Source organism: Amphibalanus amphitrite, unplaced genomic scaffold (assembly GCF_019059575.1).
Source record: "Amphibalanus amphitrite isolate SeventyFive unplaced genomic scaffold, NRLGWU_Aamphi_draft 000124F_arrow, whole genome shotgun sequence".
NCBI classification, from domain to species: Eukaryota; Metazoa; Arthropoda; class Thecostraca; order Balanomorpha; family Balanidae; genus Amphibalanus; species Amphibalanus amphitrite.
This window is the reverse complement of record NW_024881619.1, coordinates 444,970-464,561: the sequence shown is the minus strand read 5'-3', so window position 1 is coordinate 464,561 and position 19,592 is coordinate 444,970. Positions and strand designations below refer to the sequence as shown.

At 50.6% G+C, this 19,592-nt stretch overlaps 2 protein-coding genes across 3 annotated transcripts; both read left to right on the top strand.

The window, feature by feature from the left end:
• Positions 1 to 292: 292 nt before the first annotated feature.
• On the top strand, positions 293 to 14,182 carry LOC122381665 (DNA replication licensing factor MCM4-like). 2 transcript variants are annotated; one of them, XM_043366099.1, is made up of 14 exons: positions 293 to 448; positions 4,277 to 4,724; positions 5,064 to 5,306; positions 5,524 to 5,622; positions 5,928 to 6,405; positions 6,677 to 6,809; positions 7,459 to 7,653; positions 8,071 to 8,247; positions 9,039 to 9,287; positions 10,105 to 10,222; positions 10,540 to 10,650; positions 11,772 to 11,949; positions 12,224 to 12,387; positions 12,932 to 14,182. In XM_043366099.1, exons 2-14 carry the CDS (start codon positions 4,311 to 4,313, stop codon positions 13,028 to 13,030), a joined length of 2,658 nt encoding a protein of 885 aa, XP_043222034.1. In that variant the 5' UTR covers positions 293 to 448; positions 4,277 to 4,310; the 3' UTR covers positions 13,031 to 14,182. The 2 variants fall into 2 exon arrangements, with proteins under 2 accessions (XP_043222034.1, XP_043222036.1); XM_043366101.1 differs by lacking the exon at positions 293 to 448 and adding an exon at positions 1,831 to 1,914.
• LOC122381666 (transient receptor potential channel pyrexia-like) lies at positions 14,182 to 17,644 on the top strand. The gene has a single exon (XM_043366102.1). The coding sequence runs from the start codon at positions 15,388 to 15,390 to the stop codon at positions 17,605 to 17,607; it is 2,220 nt and encodes a 739-aa protein (XP_043222037.1). The 5' UTR covers positions 14,182 to 15,387; the 3' UTR covers positions 17,608 to 17,644.
• The last annotated feature ends 1,948 nt before the right edge of the window (positions 17,645 to 19,592 follow it).

Genomic DNA, 19,592 nt, shown 5'->3' with positions numbered 1-19,592 from the left:
GTCTCTTGCAGCTAGGATTGATGGTTACGTTACGGGCTACGGCCTGCATGTTTTCCATTTTCACGAGCATCAATTCAGTATCGATATGATTCATGTGAAAAAGTGGCCACTCTAAGCCTCAAGAACAAAAGTTTTTAACCATTTCTCACCAACAAAATGCTGCTTTTCGCTTACAAATACATGTCGATGCTGTTCAATATAAATTTAAAAGGAAATTATTTATGATATATCGCTTTCAAACGCAAGTTAATGTTTTTACCATATTTTTGCTTTCTGAGATGAGATAAGAAATACTTCTTGATCTGCTCCCGCCAAAACTCGCCGCGCTCGCTGCCATTTTCGTAAACAAATGTGGCGCGCGGTGGTGCTGTCTGGTGCTGTCGGAGTTCTACAGCCTTGGTGCTGTCGGTTGTGTTGTGTGGTGTAGAACTCTCGCCGTTTTTACAAGGTATGGTTCATAAATTATTTTTATTTTATTATAATAAAATGATTTTATCTTTGATCTTCCATTTGTTTTTCAATCGGTACGTGGATTTTTGCCCGCAGCTCAAGCTGTTCATCGCAGGATTGGGATTCAAGTAATAAGCAGCATCATTACCCAACTTAGACGATCGTGATAGTCAATAAATGCTTATGTTCCAGTGAATTCCGATGATAATTCGCATTACATTAGCCATTAGGCTTGTCTATTCGAACGCTTTCCAAGTTTCCAACGCGGCCTTGCAAGCCTGACTCCGATCAGGCGTTCCCGCCTCCCGGGGAACAAGTTATCCGTTGTACCCCCTTGCCCCCCTCAGAAAAAACTGACTCCGTTTGTGAAATCACCGCTATGTAATTACCCTATATAGTGAATTGGTAGAAATATCTCTAGACCTGACGAATCTAGCGACTTTCCCCAAACTGGTCAGTTGGGCAAACTAGACTTTTAGAATCAAAATATGGAGGCATCAATAATTTGATTCTGGTGGGAGGAGCCATGACCAAATATGGGCATAGAATCAATTTTTTGATTCATTTGGGTACACTTTTGACTTCAAATGTATCGTTACGGTTGAAAAAAGGCCCATGACGGTGAGATTTTTGTTTAAAAAGGTAGAAAAATGTGGTAGGTTTGCAAAAAGTGTTACCTCAAAACTGAGAAATTGTCCCTTTGGCCTTGTGAATGGGAAAAAGACAGAGGCACTGACCATCACGTAAAAGCTGTTTTGAGGAAATCACACTGTATGTTATTTTTGTAACATGAATCGCATACTAAACAATCAGTATTTGTGTAAAATGGCAAAATGAAATTTTCAAACCCCTAATTATCATTGTTGTAGTGTTTTTATATTTATTATATGGTTTTTACCTGTTGCTTCAGTTTTGTATTCTTGACGTTTAAAAATTGTGAATTGTTATCAAATGTAGTGAAGGTAAAGTACAACAATGCTATAGGTATCTGTTGTGGTACTGAGGATACCACTTAATGAGAATAATAGCAAGATAAATGATGTATTCTTGCATGCCATTGTTGCCTATCTCTTAACATTACCTGTGAATCAAAATAATGATTAGCCAGCTGATGAGGAATCAATATTATGATTATCTGTTTAAAGTGAATCAATTCCTTGATTGCCTTTAACTACCTATAGAATTCAAATCGTTATGATAGGAGCAATATTATTTTGCTTAGGAGATACTTCCAGCATTTCTGTTCAAGATCAGGCATGCTCCTTCTTGAAATACTCTCTTATTTTTAAGTGTTTGGTAAGTTAGAAATGGTCTGCATTTATGCCCAAATATGGTCATCAGGAATCAATCTTTTGATGCCTCCATATTTTGATTCCAAAGGTCTAGTTTGCCCAACTGTGGTGGCAGCATGTGAGATGCCTGCTATAAGAAAACTGAGATTTTGGTGCAATTTGCAATAATATGGTAGGTACTACTGTTAACGCCAGACCCCTTGCGACCCTAATTTTTCGCGATTATTTTTAAATGCGTGGAGGAATTTCAATCAAGCTCAGGATATTGCCGTTTCAAGACCTGCCGAAACTTTTACAATTTAGATATTTTATCGTCATTTCAATATTTCAGGCACTTGTCATTGACTCGTAATGTTAAATTTCGAGCAAGATTTTCACCCGGTGTGTAGAGGCTATCACCAGTCAGTCTGTGATACGTTATGACGTCACAGCTAAGCCCCGCCTCTGTGGTCTTGGCCTGCGGCGGTTTCGGGCCGGCGCGCGGTCACTCTCGCTGTGGCGGGGAGCGGGGACGGTCGAGCGGTGCCGAAAGCCGGCGGAGTTGTGCATAGCGTCTTGGCTGACAGTGCCCAGAGAGCGACATGATGACTGAGGAGCCATACATGCTCAATGCGCATTGCTTGTACAATGCTGATTTGTTCGCTGATATTTGTTTTATTTTTTATAAGCTGCAAATGACGGGCAGATGGCATATAACTGACATAAGGTTAGGAGATATTCACCTGCATTTAAAGCCTATGGCGTTGCAGATAATGCGATAATGGGATGTCGGATATCACCAAGTAGCTGCCGATTTGTACATCGCTATGCAGCCCTCGAACAACGCAATAATAAGTTAATTGCCTTCGCTTCACATCATAAGGCTCGCTCGTATTTCAAACAGATACCCTATATCGAAAATCGTATTAATTAGGAATCGTTAACGTTTGTTCGAAGCACGTGTGAGTAGTAGGTTGAGGAGTGATGGTCCTCTTGGTCCTATATACAAGTGTCAACAAGAGCCTAACATTTACTTGACCGTCTGCTGCAATTGATTCATAGCACGTGAAGCGTCAGCGAAATTCATAGTCCTTTACAGATGGCAGGGGTGTCGTTTGTACAGAGGTCGCTGATGGGCACGGGTCAATGCCGCAGTCGTGGGCGGAGCCTAATGTCATATGACGTAGAAAGCCTCTATCCAGGATGGAAAAACAGTTAACATTACGAGTCAATGACAAGTGCCTGAAATATTGAAATGGCGATAAAATATCTAAATTGTAAAAGTTTCGGCAGGTCTTGAAACGGCCATATCCTGAGCTTGGTTGAAATTCCTCCACGCATTTAAAAATAATCGCGAAAAATTAGGGTCTCAAGGGGTCTGGCGTTAACAGTAGGTAATGCTTATGTGTGCCAAATTTTAACCTTTTTTCTGTTCAAGCATGTACATGGGTAGTCATAAAGCAGGCGTCACACTTGTGTTTATGGCTGGAGGTAGTGTGACGGGCTGTGGCCTTGAGACTGGTGCTAGTGTTGTGCCTTGTGTGTTGTCTGTCGCAATATATTACGTCACGGACGTGCTATTGATGCATGTTTTCTATCAATGACATAGTGGGACTTGGCTGGTCCAAGCGAGACACAATGGGATTAGTCCCAGCGGGACAAAGTGGGACTCAACCTACTACTGCAGAACATAGTGGGAGTCAGCCGGTTCCAGCGGGACTGGTTCCAGCAGTCAACTAGTCAATGCATCGATAGTATGTCCGTGATGTAATGTATTGCGACGACACTAGCACCAGTCTCAAGGTCACAGCCCGTCACACTACCTCCAGCCATACACATGGAAGTGTGACGCCTGCTTTACGACTACCCATACATGTCCCAATCTATGCCATCAATGATGAAAAGTTTCATAACAAAGCCCAAGCTACACTGTGTGATCCTCCAGGAAATTATTTGTATGACCTGTGTCTTGTTGGGCAGGTTATTGTGGGAAATCAGTAGTGTGCACTAGCAGAACAAGTTTAGCTGATAGGAAATACTTTGGGTGGGCTACATTGAGAGTCACACCCTTTCGATCAAGGAAATCACGGGTGGTAAGTCGGGGAAATGCCGGATAGTTAGGTGCTGATTGGGCCCTAAAACTAGAAGTGACTGTACAGCGAGGGAAGTTAGCTAGGGTTGGGTTTCATTGCCTTGTGCCAAAATTTTTGAAATCGTCTTCTTGCACTGAAATCCTTTTTTGACCGTGCTCCGAAATTTTAGTGCATGGGGTTAGACCGTTAGGTACATTGGATGCTGTACCAAAATTCTGGCACAATCCGCCCGGCGCCCACTGCGTGGGACACACCTGATTCTGGATGTTTAAAATGTGCTTTAAAAATGTAGCACTCGCACCAAGTCAGAAAGGCTGTTTATTTTTTATAACTCTGGTATGAATGCAGCATGCTTCCACCCAATCATTCTATTCTGCCACCTACTATGGCAAAGGTATGCAAGCTAGCAAGTGTGCTGTTTTCTCGCCCTGCCCTGCATCTGACCACCCAACTCATCCTCAGGCTGCTGTAGTTGCCGGCCCCGAAGCTGCCCGTCATGCCGTCCCCGGCTCGCACGCCGACCCGCCGCGGCCGCACCGGCTCGGCAGCCTCGACCCCGAGCCGCGCCTCACCGCGCTCCGGGCGCGCCTCGTCCCGTGCCGACTCCGGCGCGCCGCTGCCGCCGGCCGAGTCGCCGGCGCCGTCCGAGGCGGTGCCGCCCAGCGTCTCCTCGGACCAGCAGGCGGCCAGCTCTCCGGCGCTCTCCCGGCTGGGCGCGCCGGCCAGCGTCATCAGCGGCCCGGCCAGCGTCGTTAGCGAGATCGACCTCGGCTCGCCGCTCAACTATGGCACGCCCAGCTCGCTGGGCTCTCTGCGCACCCCGCGGTCCAGCGCGCGCGGCACACCCGTGCGACACCGTTCGGACCTGCGCTCCGACCGCGTCATGCGCCAGGTCAACGTGGGCGAGCCGGTGAGTGTAGCTGGGAGGAGAGAGAGTGGGAAACTCTAGTGGGGGGCGTGGAGCAGCGTGAAACGTTTTTTTTTTTACACTTGCAGTTTTAAAATTGATGATAATGATATATTTATTATTTCTTTTAGGGTAAGGCTTGCAGTTTCATATCATTGGCATAATACACCTATGCATGCAGCATGAGAGTTTATGTGGTAGCTTTACGTCTATGCATAATATTTTATGAAATTAGTTACGCTTTGGCACTTCTTTCACTCAATGTAAAGCAAACCCTAATTCCCACTTCAACCTGGCGCTACCTCTATCTGACCCTCCCATGCCCTCCCCCTTTGCCGTCAGGACGCCGCCGCGGAGGGCGGTGAGCCGGAGCGTGCCCCGTCTGCCGCCGCCGGCGACGGCGCCGCGCCGACTCCCGTGCCGCAGGGCCCCCAGCTGGTCATCTGGGGCACCGACGTGGTGGTGAGCACGTGCAAGGAAAAGTTCCGCCGCTTCCTGGATACGTTCGTCGACGCCGTGGAGGAGGATGAGCGCGTGGAGAACATGGACGAGTCCGGGCCGCTCTACATGCAGAAGCTGCGAGAGGTCAGTCGACAAGAAAGATACAAGAGTTACCCCGCGGCGTCAGTTCTTTTTAATCATAGAATTCGTTTATTGAGTTTTTTTCGAAGACTCCGGATCTAGTTACCCTGGATGAGTTCCTGCATCCAGCATCTTGTCTCAGCGACCGCTTGTCTTTATCGAACCTCGAGCTGCATGCCTCTGACTGCGGTTTGACGTCACCCCGTGTCTCCGACGTTAGATTCACCTGGTGGAGGAGCCGTTTCTCAACATCAACTGCGCACACCTGCAGCAGTTTGACGGCGACCTCTATCGCCAACTGGTCTGCTATCCGCAGGAGGTGAGACTAACGTACTCAGCGGCGGCTTACCAACGGCGCCGTGGAGACGCGCTGATCCGATATCTCCAAAATGAGGGGCTTTCAGCTCCTTGCCCGGTATCATTCGCTTAGTTGATTGTCACTCTTATCATTGGCGATTTGTTTTACTGAGAAATCATGTAAATTATAATCATCCATCACTTCTCTCCACGCTTTGATGCAATTTTCTTTTCGCTTGTATATCTTCCTGACTGCTTTTTCTTGACGTAGTAAACTCATTTGCGCCTCCTACATTTACTGTGGTACTCTGACGTCACCGCCGTCAGGTGATTCCGACGTTCGACATGGCCGTCAACGAGATGTTCCACGAGCAGTACCCGGAGACGGCCCTCCAGCACCAGATCATGGTGCGCCCGTTCAACGCTAACAAGACACGCAACATGCGCGCGCTCAACCCGGAGGACATCGACCAGCTCATCACCATTAGCGGCATGGTGACGCGCACCTCGAACGTCATCCCCGAAATGCGCGAGGCGTTCTTCCGGTGCACTGTGTGCTCCAACACCATGTCCGTCGACATTGACCGTGGCCGTATTGCTGAGCCGGTGCTCTGCACACACTGCAACACCAAGTTCTCCTACACTCTGATCCACAACCGGTCGCAGTTCTCGGACAAGCAGATGGTGAAGCTGCAGGAGTCGCCGGACGACATGCCACCCGGCCAGACGCCGCACACGGTGCTCGCGTATGCGCATAATGATCTGGTGGATGCTGTACAGGCCGGAGACAGGGTCACCGTCACAGGTCAGTGGACTGCTGGGCGTGGGGGTCAGTGGTGCTTCAAACGCATGCTACAAAGTCATCATCAGCAAAAAAATTCTATTAACATTTTTGCTACTTATTTTATCACTGTTCATTGTTCAACGAATATAATGCTTTTGTAGATGACGTAAAATCTTTCAACCCACACATTGTAGAAAAATTGGCTTTGAGCTGACTATTCTCTGCTCTGCATTGTAGCCCGTTCGGTGGCGTTTGAAATCAACTGACGCCCCTCCCCCTCCCATCACCTCAGGCATATACCGGGCGGCGCCGCTGCGCGTCAACCCGCGCATGCGCAGTGTGAAGGCGGTCTACAAGACGCACATTGACGTCATCCACTTCCGCCGGCTGGACACGAAGCGGCTGCGGGGTATCAGCGGCGACGGGTCAGTGGTCAGCTCACCTAGGACTAGGAGCACAGTTATGTCTCAGATGAGTCGGAGCGCAGTCATGCTGTGCCGCGCTAGCTGTGCTCTAGCTCAGCTTAGACCTTATCAACATTGGTATGATAAGTTTTGTGTGAGATCTGTGGTCAATCGCTTATACAGACCGCCGGGAGAGTTTCTCACATCATTTGTGGTTGTACCGCCAGTATAAATCGATGTAATTTAGGACGCGGAATGCGGAATTTACTGACGAATGCGGAATTTGTCGAGTTACAATACGAGTTAACCTGTCGCCCTAGATCTAGATCGCCCTCGTATGCAGCATGTCATCGAGCGGCTTATGTAGCCAAATAGTAGTCGGCAATTTGTGGACCATATTCGTGTTCCATATTAACCCGATGAGTTTAACCATAGACTACTCCATATCTACAGTAGTCTTGGTCAGGTTATTGTGTTCGATTATAACCCGTTGAGCTAACCATAGACACTACTCAGTAAAACGGTAGTCTATGGTTTACCCTATAAGTTTAACCTATGTTTAACCGTTTCGCAGAAACCCGATGGACTCACGCGTGTTTTCTTAGCGAACCGATAGGTCGCCCTAGATCTGTTTTCAGTATCTCCATTTAACCCGTCTTCAATCCGGCAGTAACCCGATGACTCTGACTCCGGAGCGTATCGAGACTCTGAAGGAGCTCTCCCGGAAGGAGGACGTGTACGAGCGACTGGCGCGGGCCATCGCGCCCTCCATCTACGAGAACGAGGACATCAAGAAGGGCATTCTGATGCAGCTCTTCAGCGGCACGCAGAAGGACTTCTCAGACTCGGGACGCGGCAAATGGAGGTGAGCCAACGTGGCGTCACGCAGGGACATATCGGGGCCGCCGTAATGGCATGAGTCTGTAATGTGAGAGTTACCTCTGTTTGCTCTTAATCAGATTAATTTTCTTAGCAATCAACAAATTTTGTTAATTGCTCGTTTGTAGTTGCTGTTTTGTGCTGTCGTAGTTTAGAACTCTAGCTGGATTCTCTCACTTTTGATTTTACCTCTCCGAAACACTAACGTCGAAGGCAGCAGTGATATTATTTTCAGCGTATTGCACTTGTTCACGTTGGGGACAGTACTCTCCCGATTGCCCTGAGGCCTGAAGTACCCTGGTACATCCAAGGCGGTAGCATTTGAACGTCGTTTCTCTCTGACATTCCCGAGCCATCCGTCCTCTTGTCTAACCCGTTCCCCTCCCCCCCCCCCTCCCGCCAGGTCGGACATCAACATTCTGCTGTGCGGTGACCCGGGCACGTCCAAGTCTCAGCTGCTGCAGTACGTTTATAACCTGGTGCCCAGGAGCCAGTACACCTCGGGCAAGGGCTCCTCGGCGGTCGGTCTCACCGCCTACGTCACCAAGGACCCGGAGACCAAACAGCTGACGCTGCAGACGTGAGTGATGCGGGGAGGGATACGTTTGATTTTTTTTGGGGGGGGGGGTGGGGGGCTGGTGGCGACTTTAATAATTTTACAGCGTTTTTTGTATAGTTTGTTTGGAGGTTTGGGCGCGGTTTTCAGGGCTAAATATGTGGATATACATAGATGTTTGTTTGTTTTGTTGGGTTAGGCCCTTTCGGTCCAATTAGACCATTTCAGAGCCGGGAGGATGATAGGATATAGGGGGAGACATTGGTCTGGGCAGGCACCCTAGTGAGTCGCCGGGGCTGAGCCCGTCCAGAGGACAGGCCACTCAGCCCCAAGGCACTCACTGCACCCGGCTACGGGGTGCGCTCCCTCGGGAGCAGCGGTGCCACTCCAAGGGAGCAGCCCGCATGAGATAAAGTTGCCTGTCCAGCCCGGAGGGGGTTGCGGCGTGGAGGAGAAGGATTTCAGTATCCTGAGGATAGAAGCACGGAACGGTGATGAGTGGTTCTGCGCGTTCGTCGCTAAATAACCGGTGATATTACTGACGATGACTTGGCGCCATCCGGCCATCGTGATGCAATTCTTCTCCGCGTTTTTTTTTTTTTTTTGTATTTTGTAGAGTGTAGACAAACACGTTACTCAATGCTTACATGGAGAACATGTTAAAATGATTATTAACCTTAAGATATATAGCCAAGACAAGTGCGTGACTTTCTGCACTTGCACACCGCCATCCAATATGCATCCCACTTAGCCCAGTGAACGTGTCTCACCTTTCGTCTCCGACCGCTGACGTTAGTTCCTCTCCTCGCCGCCAGAGGCGCCCTGGTGCTGGCCGACAACGGCATCTGCTGTATCGACGAATTCGACAAGATGAGCGAGGCGACGCGCAGCGTGCTGCACGAGGTGATGGAGCAGCAGACTCTGAGTATCGCCAAGGCCGGTATCATCTGCCAGCTGAACGCTCGCACCTCGCTACTGGCGGCGGCCAACCCGTGCGAGTCGCAGTGGAACAAAAACAAAACCATCATCGAGAACATTGAGCTGCCGCACACGCTGCTCTCCAGGTCAGAGGGACGGGATGGGTGGGGCAAGGGAGAAGAGAGGAGGTGGCATGGTAGGAGTGATGGAAGAACATGGTTGAGACTGGCTGTATGGATTTAAAGTGCTTTTGACGGTCAAAACAGACGCTATAAACTGTTGATCTTGATAATTTCGCCTACATTCGTACTGAATTCCACCATTTTCCACGTCTTTTTTAACTGAAAGCCGGTCTGTTTGAAATCGATCTTGGCATAATGGTATCACTTGTGGCTATGCTCGTTTATCATTCATTGCCTACCATTAAAGGGACCATCCCACCTTAACATTAGTTTTGAGTTGAGATAGCCAAGTTTGCGGCCAGGCTCAGAAACCACCATTTATCCTGGTCGCAACCCCCGCAGCTTTATGGTGTTCAAGAAATTTCTTCCCTTTACTTGCAGGGTGGGACCAGCTTAGTCCCTATCTCTTAACCATTACGGGAGTCTGATGACGTCATCAGGCTTTCGAACGTCCGTTAAATGTTTGACTAAAACGTTTTGTAGCACGCGGTGGTATATGCTGCTTTGCGCGCAACAAATGCCGCACTTTCAAATAAAGTCGCTAGGAACAGCGGAGATCCCAAATAGTAAACAAAAGTAAAAGTCTAATATCTTGAAAACCGGTGAATATTTTTCGATGAAATTTGGTAGATATTCGTTTTTGCTCTTTCTGAACCGAGCGACATCACTTTCATGCCAATTCATTGACTTTTTTGAAGGTGGGAGGGTCCCTTTAATGACCACATGTGTCCAACCTAAACTCACCCAAGTCTAACTGGCTGACCTCTCTTCCTGCCGACAGGTTCGACCTGATCTTCCTGATGCTGGACCCTCAGGACGAGGCGTTTGACCGGCGACTGGCCCGCCATCTGGTGTCGCTCTACTACACTGCCGACGAGGCCCAGGAGGATGAGATCATGGTAGGTGGGGCCCTGGGGGAGGGAGAGAAGGAAAACACATGGCCGGGGGATAATGTATCGTAGGATGGTGATTGGGTCAATGTGATTGAACTGTGCTGTTGTGGTGTTGGATGGGTATTGTATTGTTGTTCTAAAGGGGAACGGAAGAATGCGTAGTCGTGTCATGCCAGGGGGTGGCAAATAATGCCACTCATTTGTATACCCGCGTGAATATCACTCGGATCTTGCTGCAGTTCTGTCACTTCCTATAAACAAGCTGACTGGGTCTCTCCTCTGCCCCTGTTTGTATGTAACTCGTTCCCCTCCGTCTCCGTCAGGACATGGGAGTGCTTCGCGACTACATCGCCTACGCCAAGGCCACGTTCCAGCCGACCCTCACCGACGCCGCTTCGCAGAGACTCATCTCGGCATACGTCGACATGCGCAAGGTCAGAAACGTGGGATCGAATCCCGATATGAGGACACTTTTCTATATCTGCAATACTAACCCCCAACTTGTTTTGGTTTAAGCGTTTCGCTTAACACGCGCAGTGGAAGGGGGGGGGGCGGATTTCGCCCACCCCTCCTGTTTTTCGCCAATAACTCGCGCCGCAAGCATAATATCAATGTGAAATTTCGGCTACCTGTCCAGAATTTAACTGCGGATCTTCTCGTGCAAGAAGTAAGAAAATCGGTTCACAACTTTTCTAGTAATAGCGGTGTAAAGTCAAACATCCTGCCGCCGCGGCGGCGCGGCGGCCGGCGCTAGCCGTTAGGCGCCGCCTGAATTGTAGACTGTGCCGGGGCGGGACGGTTCCGTCTTTACATCGCGCTCCTTACCGCTGATTATATTAAATTCGCATCAAATTCGCTGAGTAGACTGAGAAATGTACAGGCAATCATATGGTCAAAGAATTTTGAAAATCGGCCGGTAACAACTTGAGTTATGAGTGTGTAAACACAAAAATTGTGATTGCCGCGTTTCCCGCGTCGGCCGATGGCCGCTTCAGCCGGCGACATCTTACCCTTAGCAGGCTTCTAACTGCCATATTTATTGTTGGATTATCTAGAAATTCGCCATACATACTCACAAATGTTTGCTCTTTCGTATAGTGAAAGATTAAAAAAATCGGCCGGTAACTTTTTGAGTTATCGGCGTGTAAACGCAAAAAAAGTCGCTAATATGGCAGATTTGACCACATTTGACCTCATTTGACCTTGAAGATATTGACTTAGGGTCATGAAATTCACATACAACAGAGTTCCCTATGGCCCCTACCTACCCTCCAAATTTCGTCTTTCTAGCTCCAGTGGGAGCTGAGATCTTAGGGGGGGGGGGCGACATCCGCCCCCCCTTCCACTGGGCGTAGTACTCGCAACCCTTCCACTGCGCGTGTTAATTTCCTCACACGTTATCGGTTTTCAGAGAAAATAAAGCCATCTGGCTTGGATAATGCATCATGTTCCTAGTATGGTTGCCAGCTGCTCTGGCTTCTGACTGTTGCTGACCTCGCGGTCCTGATCTTTGCGGTCCCGACCCCACTGACCTGACCTGGTGTGCCTCCGGCAGGTGGGCAGCGGGCGCGGTCAGATCACCGCCTACCCGCGCCAGCTGGAGAGCCTCATCCGGCTGGCCGAGGCGCACGCCAAGATGCGCTTCTCCAACTCTGTGGAGTTGCCGGACGTGGAGGAGGCGTGGCGGCTGCACCGCGAGGCGCTCAAACAGGCCGCCACCGACCCGACCTCAGGTCAGTCAGGTCGGCGCCGGCCGACCGGGCACAGTTGGGTGGGTCGGACACTCGCTGAGATCCGCTTTGTGAAACTTATGTATTTTGGTTGAGCTGTTCATCAGAATAACGATTTGAGTCACATACGGTGAACCGTGAGTAAGAATCATTTCCAGAATTTTAAAAGGCTCAGTTTTTACGCTGCGCCGCGAAATTCCTGGCTGACGCCGTAGTCAACGACCGCGTCACGTCGGGTCACTCACCACCTCTCTCCCTCCCTCCTCTGTCTGAACAGGCCGTATCGACATATCGATCCTGACCACGGGCCTGTCGGCGGCCGGACGCAAACGTCGGCAGGAGGTGGCCGCCGCCCTGAAGAAGGTGCTCAAGGAGCGCGGCTCGGCACCGACCGTGCCGCTCACCAAACTCTACCAGGAGCTGCGCGAGCACTCGGACATCGTGAGTTCTGATGAGGATGACGGGGCGATCTGGGTAAAAGTTGCCGTTATCAGCAGACATGGTGGCAGGTGTGTGCTGGATTTGCTGGAGCTTTGTGTCTTTTCCGTTCTTTGATTTATCTTGAAAGCTATGTTGTTTACGTTTTGTTTATTGACGATTTCATGTAACAACTTGGGACCATTTATTGCATCATCTTTCATTTGCGATTTATATTAATATTTTATTGGTATCTGCTGGCTTCAACCAATAGTTCGTCATGTACGAACTTACCTATCGCTTTGTTTGTTGCGCAAGCAGCGAGGACCAAAAACCTAGGTAAGCGACCGAAGTGGAATGGAAGTTGAGTGCATTTATTACTTATTCCTGTTCGTGGAAGTGATTGGTGTAATGCACCGCAGCTACAATGCTGCTGTGTGAGATACCAAACTATTTTGCAGTTCCGCGCACCATTGTTGTGCTTGTAAATTTCCAGAAGGGAGAGGAATTGTTAGCGGGGGCTGTCGGATATAATTTAACGGTCCTTTCCATTCCCCCCACCCCACAGATGATCACCCGCGAGATGTTCGAGGATGCCATCAAGGACCTGCAGGACGATGACGTCATCATGATGGCCGGCCGGCACACGGTGCGCGTGCTCCACTGATGACGTCATCACAGGGACGCCGCCGGCGGGGAGCCGCACCAGGCAGGTCCCGGCCAACTCTGTCCCTGGCTGGGTTCAACGGGGGCTGAGAGCTCACCGCTCGTTGTGTGAGCGAGTCTGCCGGGGTGTGTGGTGGCATAGCCGATACTGTCTAAGAAGGCTAAGTTGGAAGAGAGCTGTATGCCGTCTCTCGCTGCCTGAGATGGCGGTAGTTTCCAACTAAGCAGTGGTTCTGACGGTAGTTTCCAACTAAGCAGTGGTTGGATGATCCATCTGGTTGAAGTGAGAGGCGTTTGGGACCGAATCGGCTCAGTCTCCTTTGTGCGTCTTTGTTATCTCCTGTGCTAGTGCTATCTTCCCTGCTCGTAGCTAGGCATTTAGGGCCTGTTCCAGCGCCTCCAGTCAAAGTTATTTACTGATGGCTCTTCGAGAAAGTTATAAGCTTTTATTGGAGGCACTAGAATGCAATGTTTGCACAGAATGGAGGCACAGAATGCAAGAAAGTATGTTTCATTTTTTTAAAGTGTGATTCTATATACAACTATAAAATAATTCAAAAGACCAAGCTTCCATATTCTGTAAACGCTACATTTGCGCCGTTGCTGTAGACCAGAGCCTCCAGTTAATTGTGGACCTCGCAACTGACTGGAGGCTGCTGGATGTTTCTGGTGGCGCTACAACGCTGACTGGATAATTCTGGAGCTTTCTAGAGCGTTCAGGTGTTTTCAGGGGGCGCTGGAACAGACCCTTGCTATGCCGGTAGCTAGTTGATCGCTAGTTATGCTATCAGCCGTTAAAGCACGCTAAGCTATCCCATTAGTATGCTCATAGTGCCGCTGGCTCTCAACTAGAGTGCTCTCGACTATTGAGTGCTCTGAAACACAAACCACAGTGGAGTGGAAGGAACCGTACCTGATTGCGTTCGGTTTCGTTGGTACCTACAATAGGACGCGTTATAAATGGACCTGTTTCAGTCCACGCAGCAGAGGACAATTTGATGGGTGCGCTATCGACATTTACCGATTTTGGATCATTTTCGATGGAACTCTTGTGACTGATAAGCCGATGAAAACAGTTCTAGCAGTGCCTTGGGAGGAGTATTGGTCTACTCCCGATATCGATTCGTTTTTGTACAATAAACTGTTTTTGCTATCTTGTGATTTTATGACAGATATGGGTATGACAAATGAAAATTCTGGGGTGGGTCGACTGGTAGATGAAGGTCTTGTTTGGGAATCAAAATCGTGGAGGATATCGGTTCCACAAAACCGTGAAAACCGGTGTCTCTCTAACTTTATGTGAATTTCTGATGGCACGTGAAGTCAGGTTGCGGCGTTGTTCGGTGAAGGCGTCCGATAGCTTCTGAGAGCAATTGATATTCTGCAAACGTTTCCGTGCGAATTGTTGCGTAGACAGACGGCTTAGCTCTGGGCTTGCAAGGTGGCTTATGTTTGTAGAGCTCTTAGAAGCTACTGAAGTTTGACTGCCGGTATCAGTTTTGGGCGCTCTGGATAGTGGTATCTAAGCTATTCAGTTGATCGTTCGGCGTACCGATCGCAGTAGATTATTATTCGCTATTCCGTGGCCGTTCGTAAGCGGCAGCTATCTCGTATGCTGTGCAAAATTAGCTTTGTGGAGATTGTTACGAATGAGTGCTATGCTGCTATGCCTCAATCGATGTTTAGTGTATCGGCTTACAATACGTTTTGTGAGTTGATATGCAATGTTTTCAACCGTCATTTACCGAGCTTATCTAGAGTATTTTTTTTTAATTATTAGATATCTCGGTATAGTACACTTGAACTGTCAGCCCATGTGATGAATTTGAAGCGGTTGTTAATTGCATTGGCATACCTAAGATTTAGACATGTTTTGTATCTCGATTTCCTGCGATTACTGCTGTTGAATTTCGCACCGGACCGTTTCGTGACATGAGACTGAAATGTGGTTCACCATGTCCTGTCAGCGGTGGGGAGCGGAGATGAGGTGCTCTCTGGACCTCGACCCCACGCACTAAGCCCTGCTGCCACGTGACGAATTATAACCCCCCTCGACCGCCACCGCCGCCTTCTGTATCTTATCAGGGCTGGCACTGCCATCGTCGCGTTGAACAGTACTAGGTCAGTGTCGTGACAGACTGAACTGTGGTTGATCGCGTCCTTCCGGACCCGTCGTGCTTTATTTGGCAGTGACTCTGTAAAGCTAGCGATCTTGTTGGAGATTCAGGGCCATTGAAAGGCGTGTAGCTTTATGTATGTGCAGTGCGACTGTTCGTACGAGCGTTGCCCAGTGAATGCAGACTGCGCTGTTGATAAGTCGCTGGTTATATTTGCCGTCGCTCTACCGTCGTCACCGCCATGCCGCTGCGTGCTCCGCGGGGCTCCGGCGAGCCGCCGCCGTACCGCCGCCAGTCGAGCGCCTCGGCGGCCGATGACGACGGTCTGGTGAGCGCCGTGCTGAGCCGCAGTCGGCTGCAGACGCTGAAGCTGCTGCAGGACGGCGCCGACCCCAACTGCTGCGTGCCGGTGCCGATGGGGGAGGAGGAGGAGCCACAGCTGCGGTCGGCCCGCCCGGACGGCGGCCCGGAGAGCGGCCCGGCGCGCCGGCCGCTGCCGCTGCTCGGAGAGGAGCGCGTCCTGCAGCAGGCCGTCCGGGACGGCTCCGAGCCCCTGGTGCGCATCCTCCTAGAGCACGGCGCAGACGTGAACGCGGCCAACGCGGCCGGCAGCACGGCGCTGCACACGGCGGCGGCCGGCGCCAGCAGCGACGGCGTGCTGCGCGCGCTGCTCGCTGCGCCCGGGGTGCAGCTGGAGGCGCGCGACCGGCTCGGCTGCACGCCCCTGCACCTGGCGGCGGCTGACGGCGCCGCCGGGCGCGTCCGTCTCCTGCTCGAGGCCGGCGCCAGCGTGGCGGCCCGGAACGGCGCCGGCTTCACACCGCTGGTGGACATCGTGCGCCGCTGCCCCGAGTGTCTGGAGGCGGCCTTCGACCGGTGTCTGGAGCTGCGCGAGCCCGGTGGACCGACCGATCGGCGCGTCGTGTTCGACTATAGTGTGTTCGACCCTCGCCTGCTCGACCCGCCGCCGGACGAGGCCCCGCTGTCGGCGCGCGCCGCGCCCCAGGTGGAGACCCTCCTACTGAACAGCGTACAGGACCGGCGAGCACAGAAGCAGCTGTTTCTGCACCCACTCTGCCAGACGTTCCTCAACCTCAAATGGGGCATCGTGTGGCCGTTCTACGTCCTCCACACGGCCATGTTTGCGCTCTTCGTCGCCTGCTTCAACGTGTTCGTCGTGGTCGTCATCAAGAGACCTGACTTTGACCTCGCACCGACCGACGCATCCTCTCCAACTTCAACCCGAACCGTCTCGCCAACCTCCTCAGCCCCAATGGCTGACTCCAATCTCACAGCTACCTCCTCTTCTCCTTACGCTTCCGTCGGCTCCACTGAGTCCAGCGAGCGCTGGGAGGTGGCCATGCTGTCCCTGACTGTGCTGGCCGTCATCATGCTGCTGATCCGGGAGCTGCAGCGTCTGTTCGTCATCGGACCTCGCGCCTACCTGCGAGCCACCGAGAACGTTGTGGTATGGCTCTGCTGCGCGGGCGCCGTGGCCTGTCTGGCGGCCGCCGACCACTCGCCGGCGGTGTTCCGGCAGCTGAGCGCTGCCACGCTGCTCGTCTCGTGGGCCGAGCTGCTGTACCTGTTCGGCCTCTCCGAGCTCGCGTCTATCCACGTGATGACGTTGGTGACGCTGGTGCGCACCATGGCGCTCTTCATGATGGTGTACGCGCTGGTGATGTTGGCGTTTGCCAGCTGTTTCCTGGTGCTGTTCCAGAGTCAGGAGGAGTTCGGTAGCCCGGCGGAGACGTACATCGCCACTCTGGTGATGTCGATAGGCGAACTCAACTACGCGCCCGAGCGGCTACGTGGCTCGGGGTTCGGCTACGTGGCCTACCTGCTGTTCATCTTCTTCGTTCTCATCATCACAATGAACGCCATGATCGGGCTGGCCGTGAACGACACGCGTCACATAGAGCAGCGAGCCAACGTGCGCCTGCACACCAAACACCTCGAGTACGTGCACCTGTTCGAGCAGCACCTGCAGGGCGGCTGCCGGCGGCTGTGGCTGCTGCTGCCGCGTGCCGAGCTCCGTCTGCTGACGCGCCTGCCGCCGCACGGGCTCGAGGTGCGGCTGGGCGGCCGGCGCCAGGCGCGCTCGCTGCTACACCGCCTGCTCGGCGCCCTACGCCGCGTGCCCGTCCGCGAGGCGGAGCTACTGCGGCTGGCGCGCTGGCTCAAGAACCGTCCGCGTCTGCTGGCGGCCGCGGCTGGTGTGGTGCTGGCCCGCAGGAGGCTGGAGGCCGAGCGGCAGCCGCCGCGGAGGACGGAGTCGCTGCCGGAGGAGCCGAACCCTGAGGAGGAGGAGGAGGGGCGCGAGTGGGAGGAGCTGCGCAGGAACACGCTCGAGCTCAAGTGTGATGTCGGCGAGCTGCGCGCGGAAGTGGCCAGGATTGGGAGGAGTGTGCAGCTGGTTCTCGATATGCTGGATCAGGCGAGGGCCAGTGAGGACAAGTAGCGACTTTATTTACCTCAATCAACAACAATCCATCGCAATAAAAGTTAAAACCACCTGGAATGTAAGGCGATTTGGCATGTAAAGTGGAGCAGAGGGGCTTACCTGTAACGTAAATAGCCAGCTCTTCTATTACCGCCGTGGGACAGATTGGCACGTAATGCTACCAGTTGGTGTGCTGAGGTCAGCACCGATTCCAGAAGCTGTTGAAAAGTGCGCTATGTGGATACGTCACATTGTTAAATGCACGCATGTCACCGTACATTTTGTTTTGATTATATCAATCTGCTGACTATGCCAATTCAAACACCCTGGCGGAAGAAGGCATTATCGAGATTTTATCGCATATTTACGTCTGGACAACGAGTTGCGTTGGAAAGGCCGGAAATAGTGGCGATTTCAGGACCGCAAGAATGGACCGTCATTGGAATGATTCTTTCTTAAACCGTGCACTGTTTTCGGCCGGAATTTAATAGCTAATACAAAATATTTTGTAATTACGTTTCCACCAAGAATGAATGCTATCAGGGCTAAATTTTTAATACTATTGCATTTTGTCAAGAAGCATATAGTGCTGTTATATTGCAGCTTTAGCGCGTTTGTTACAAAATATGAAGCGAATAAGCGTCAGTGTAATCATGGATTACCTACTACCACTTCATCCATGGTGTAATTCATCAACAGCAAGGCCGTATAATCAACAGTGCCAGAAGTTAACTTGAGGGAATCAGAAAGCTATGCTAATTGCTCTTGTCCATCCACTAAAATTTATTAAATATTTTGCTTTGTGTGTTCCAAAAGGAGAGGGAACTATTTCATTTGTGCCTTCATCTCAGAATTGAAGGTGGATCATTAAATTTTCAATGCAGTTTACAAACAAGCATTTGGTCTTTCTCGTTTATAAGCAGTGGCTAAGAAAAGGTTGATCAATCCTGAAGTTCAGTCATGGTACCTCAACGTGGCAGCAAGATCCCCCAAGGACAGAGGATATATTGTATACATGTCCTGTAAATCAAAACAAACAAGCATTTGGTCTTTCTCGTATATAAGCAGTGGCTAAGAAAAGGTTGATCAATCCTGAAGTTCAGTCATCATACCTCAACTTGGCAGCAAGATCCCCCAAGGACAGAGGATATATTGTAAACCTGTCCTGTTAATCAAAACATTTTTGTGCCTTCAAAGGCTTAAGTTATCTGTGGTGTGTTCGGAGTTAGGCTATATGGCCGTTTTTGTTGTATGTTTATGTGGAGATTGAATATAACTGTGACCCTGTGCTTGTTTGTATACTTACGGTCAAACAGGGAACACCACATTCACATAACATACTCACCTATGACCTAGCACCTAACTCATAGCTGTACCCTGCAGGATCTGTACTTGTTCATGTCTCGAGTATTAACAAAGCACTAAAGTACCGCTAAGTAATCATTTCCCACATTTTCTGAGCATCTAACATGACATACAGCAGTGCAGAGCAGCTTCAGAGAAGAAACACTTTAAATGCACAGACTCACACCAGCCACCCAATGAGCCAGTTCCTCAGTTGACTGTTTCCCTGGACACAGCTTGGCAATGTGAGCTAACTTTTGGCAAGTTGAAGGTTAGCAGGTAAGATTGAGTTAGGGTGAGTACCTACCTATAACTGGGTGCTACTGCCATGCAGGTCTTGGGTAGGCTGCAAATATGTGTGATGATTGAGGTTAGGTCAGCTGTCAGGTTAGTCAGGTTCAGGTATGCTCATTGCTCAGATCACATTTTTATGGACATTTGGCAAATTAAAAAACTAACAATCTGATCTAAGCTAACCCGACTAAACATACACAACTACTGACTATAGGAACTGAGCACCTACCTAGTACCTACTTGTGCCTACATCTCATACCATGTCAAAGTAGAGTTCCTTGGTGGAAGATTACCCTCAGTACTTTTTATCCCAGCCCTGTGAAGAAAACTAATACTTCTAAGCTCTGAGTCACTGCTGGCCATCC

Coding starts and splice junctions, on each gene's coding strand:
- LOC122381665 (XM_043366099.1), top strand. CDS start 4,311: ATGCCGTCCCCGGCTCGCACGCCGACCCGCCGCGGCCGCACCGGCTCG. Junction 4,725..5,063: donor AGGTCAACGTGGGCGAGCCG/GTGAGTGTAGCT, acceptor CTTTGCCGTCAG/GACGCCGCCGCGGAGGGCGG. Junction 7,654..8,070: donor TCGGGACGCGGCAAATGGAG/GTGAGCCAACGT, acceptor CCCTCCCGCCAG/GTCGGACATCAACATTCTGC.
- LOC122381666 (XM_043366102.1), top strand. CDS start 15,388: ATGCCGCTGCGTGCTCCGCGGGGCTCCGGCGAGCCGCCGCCGTACCGC.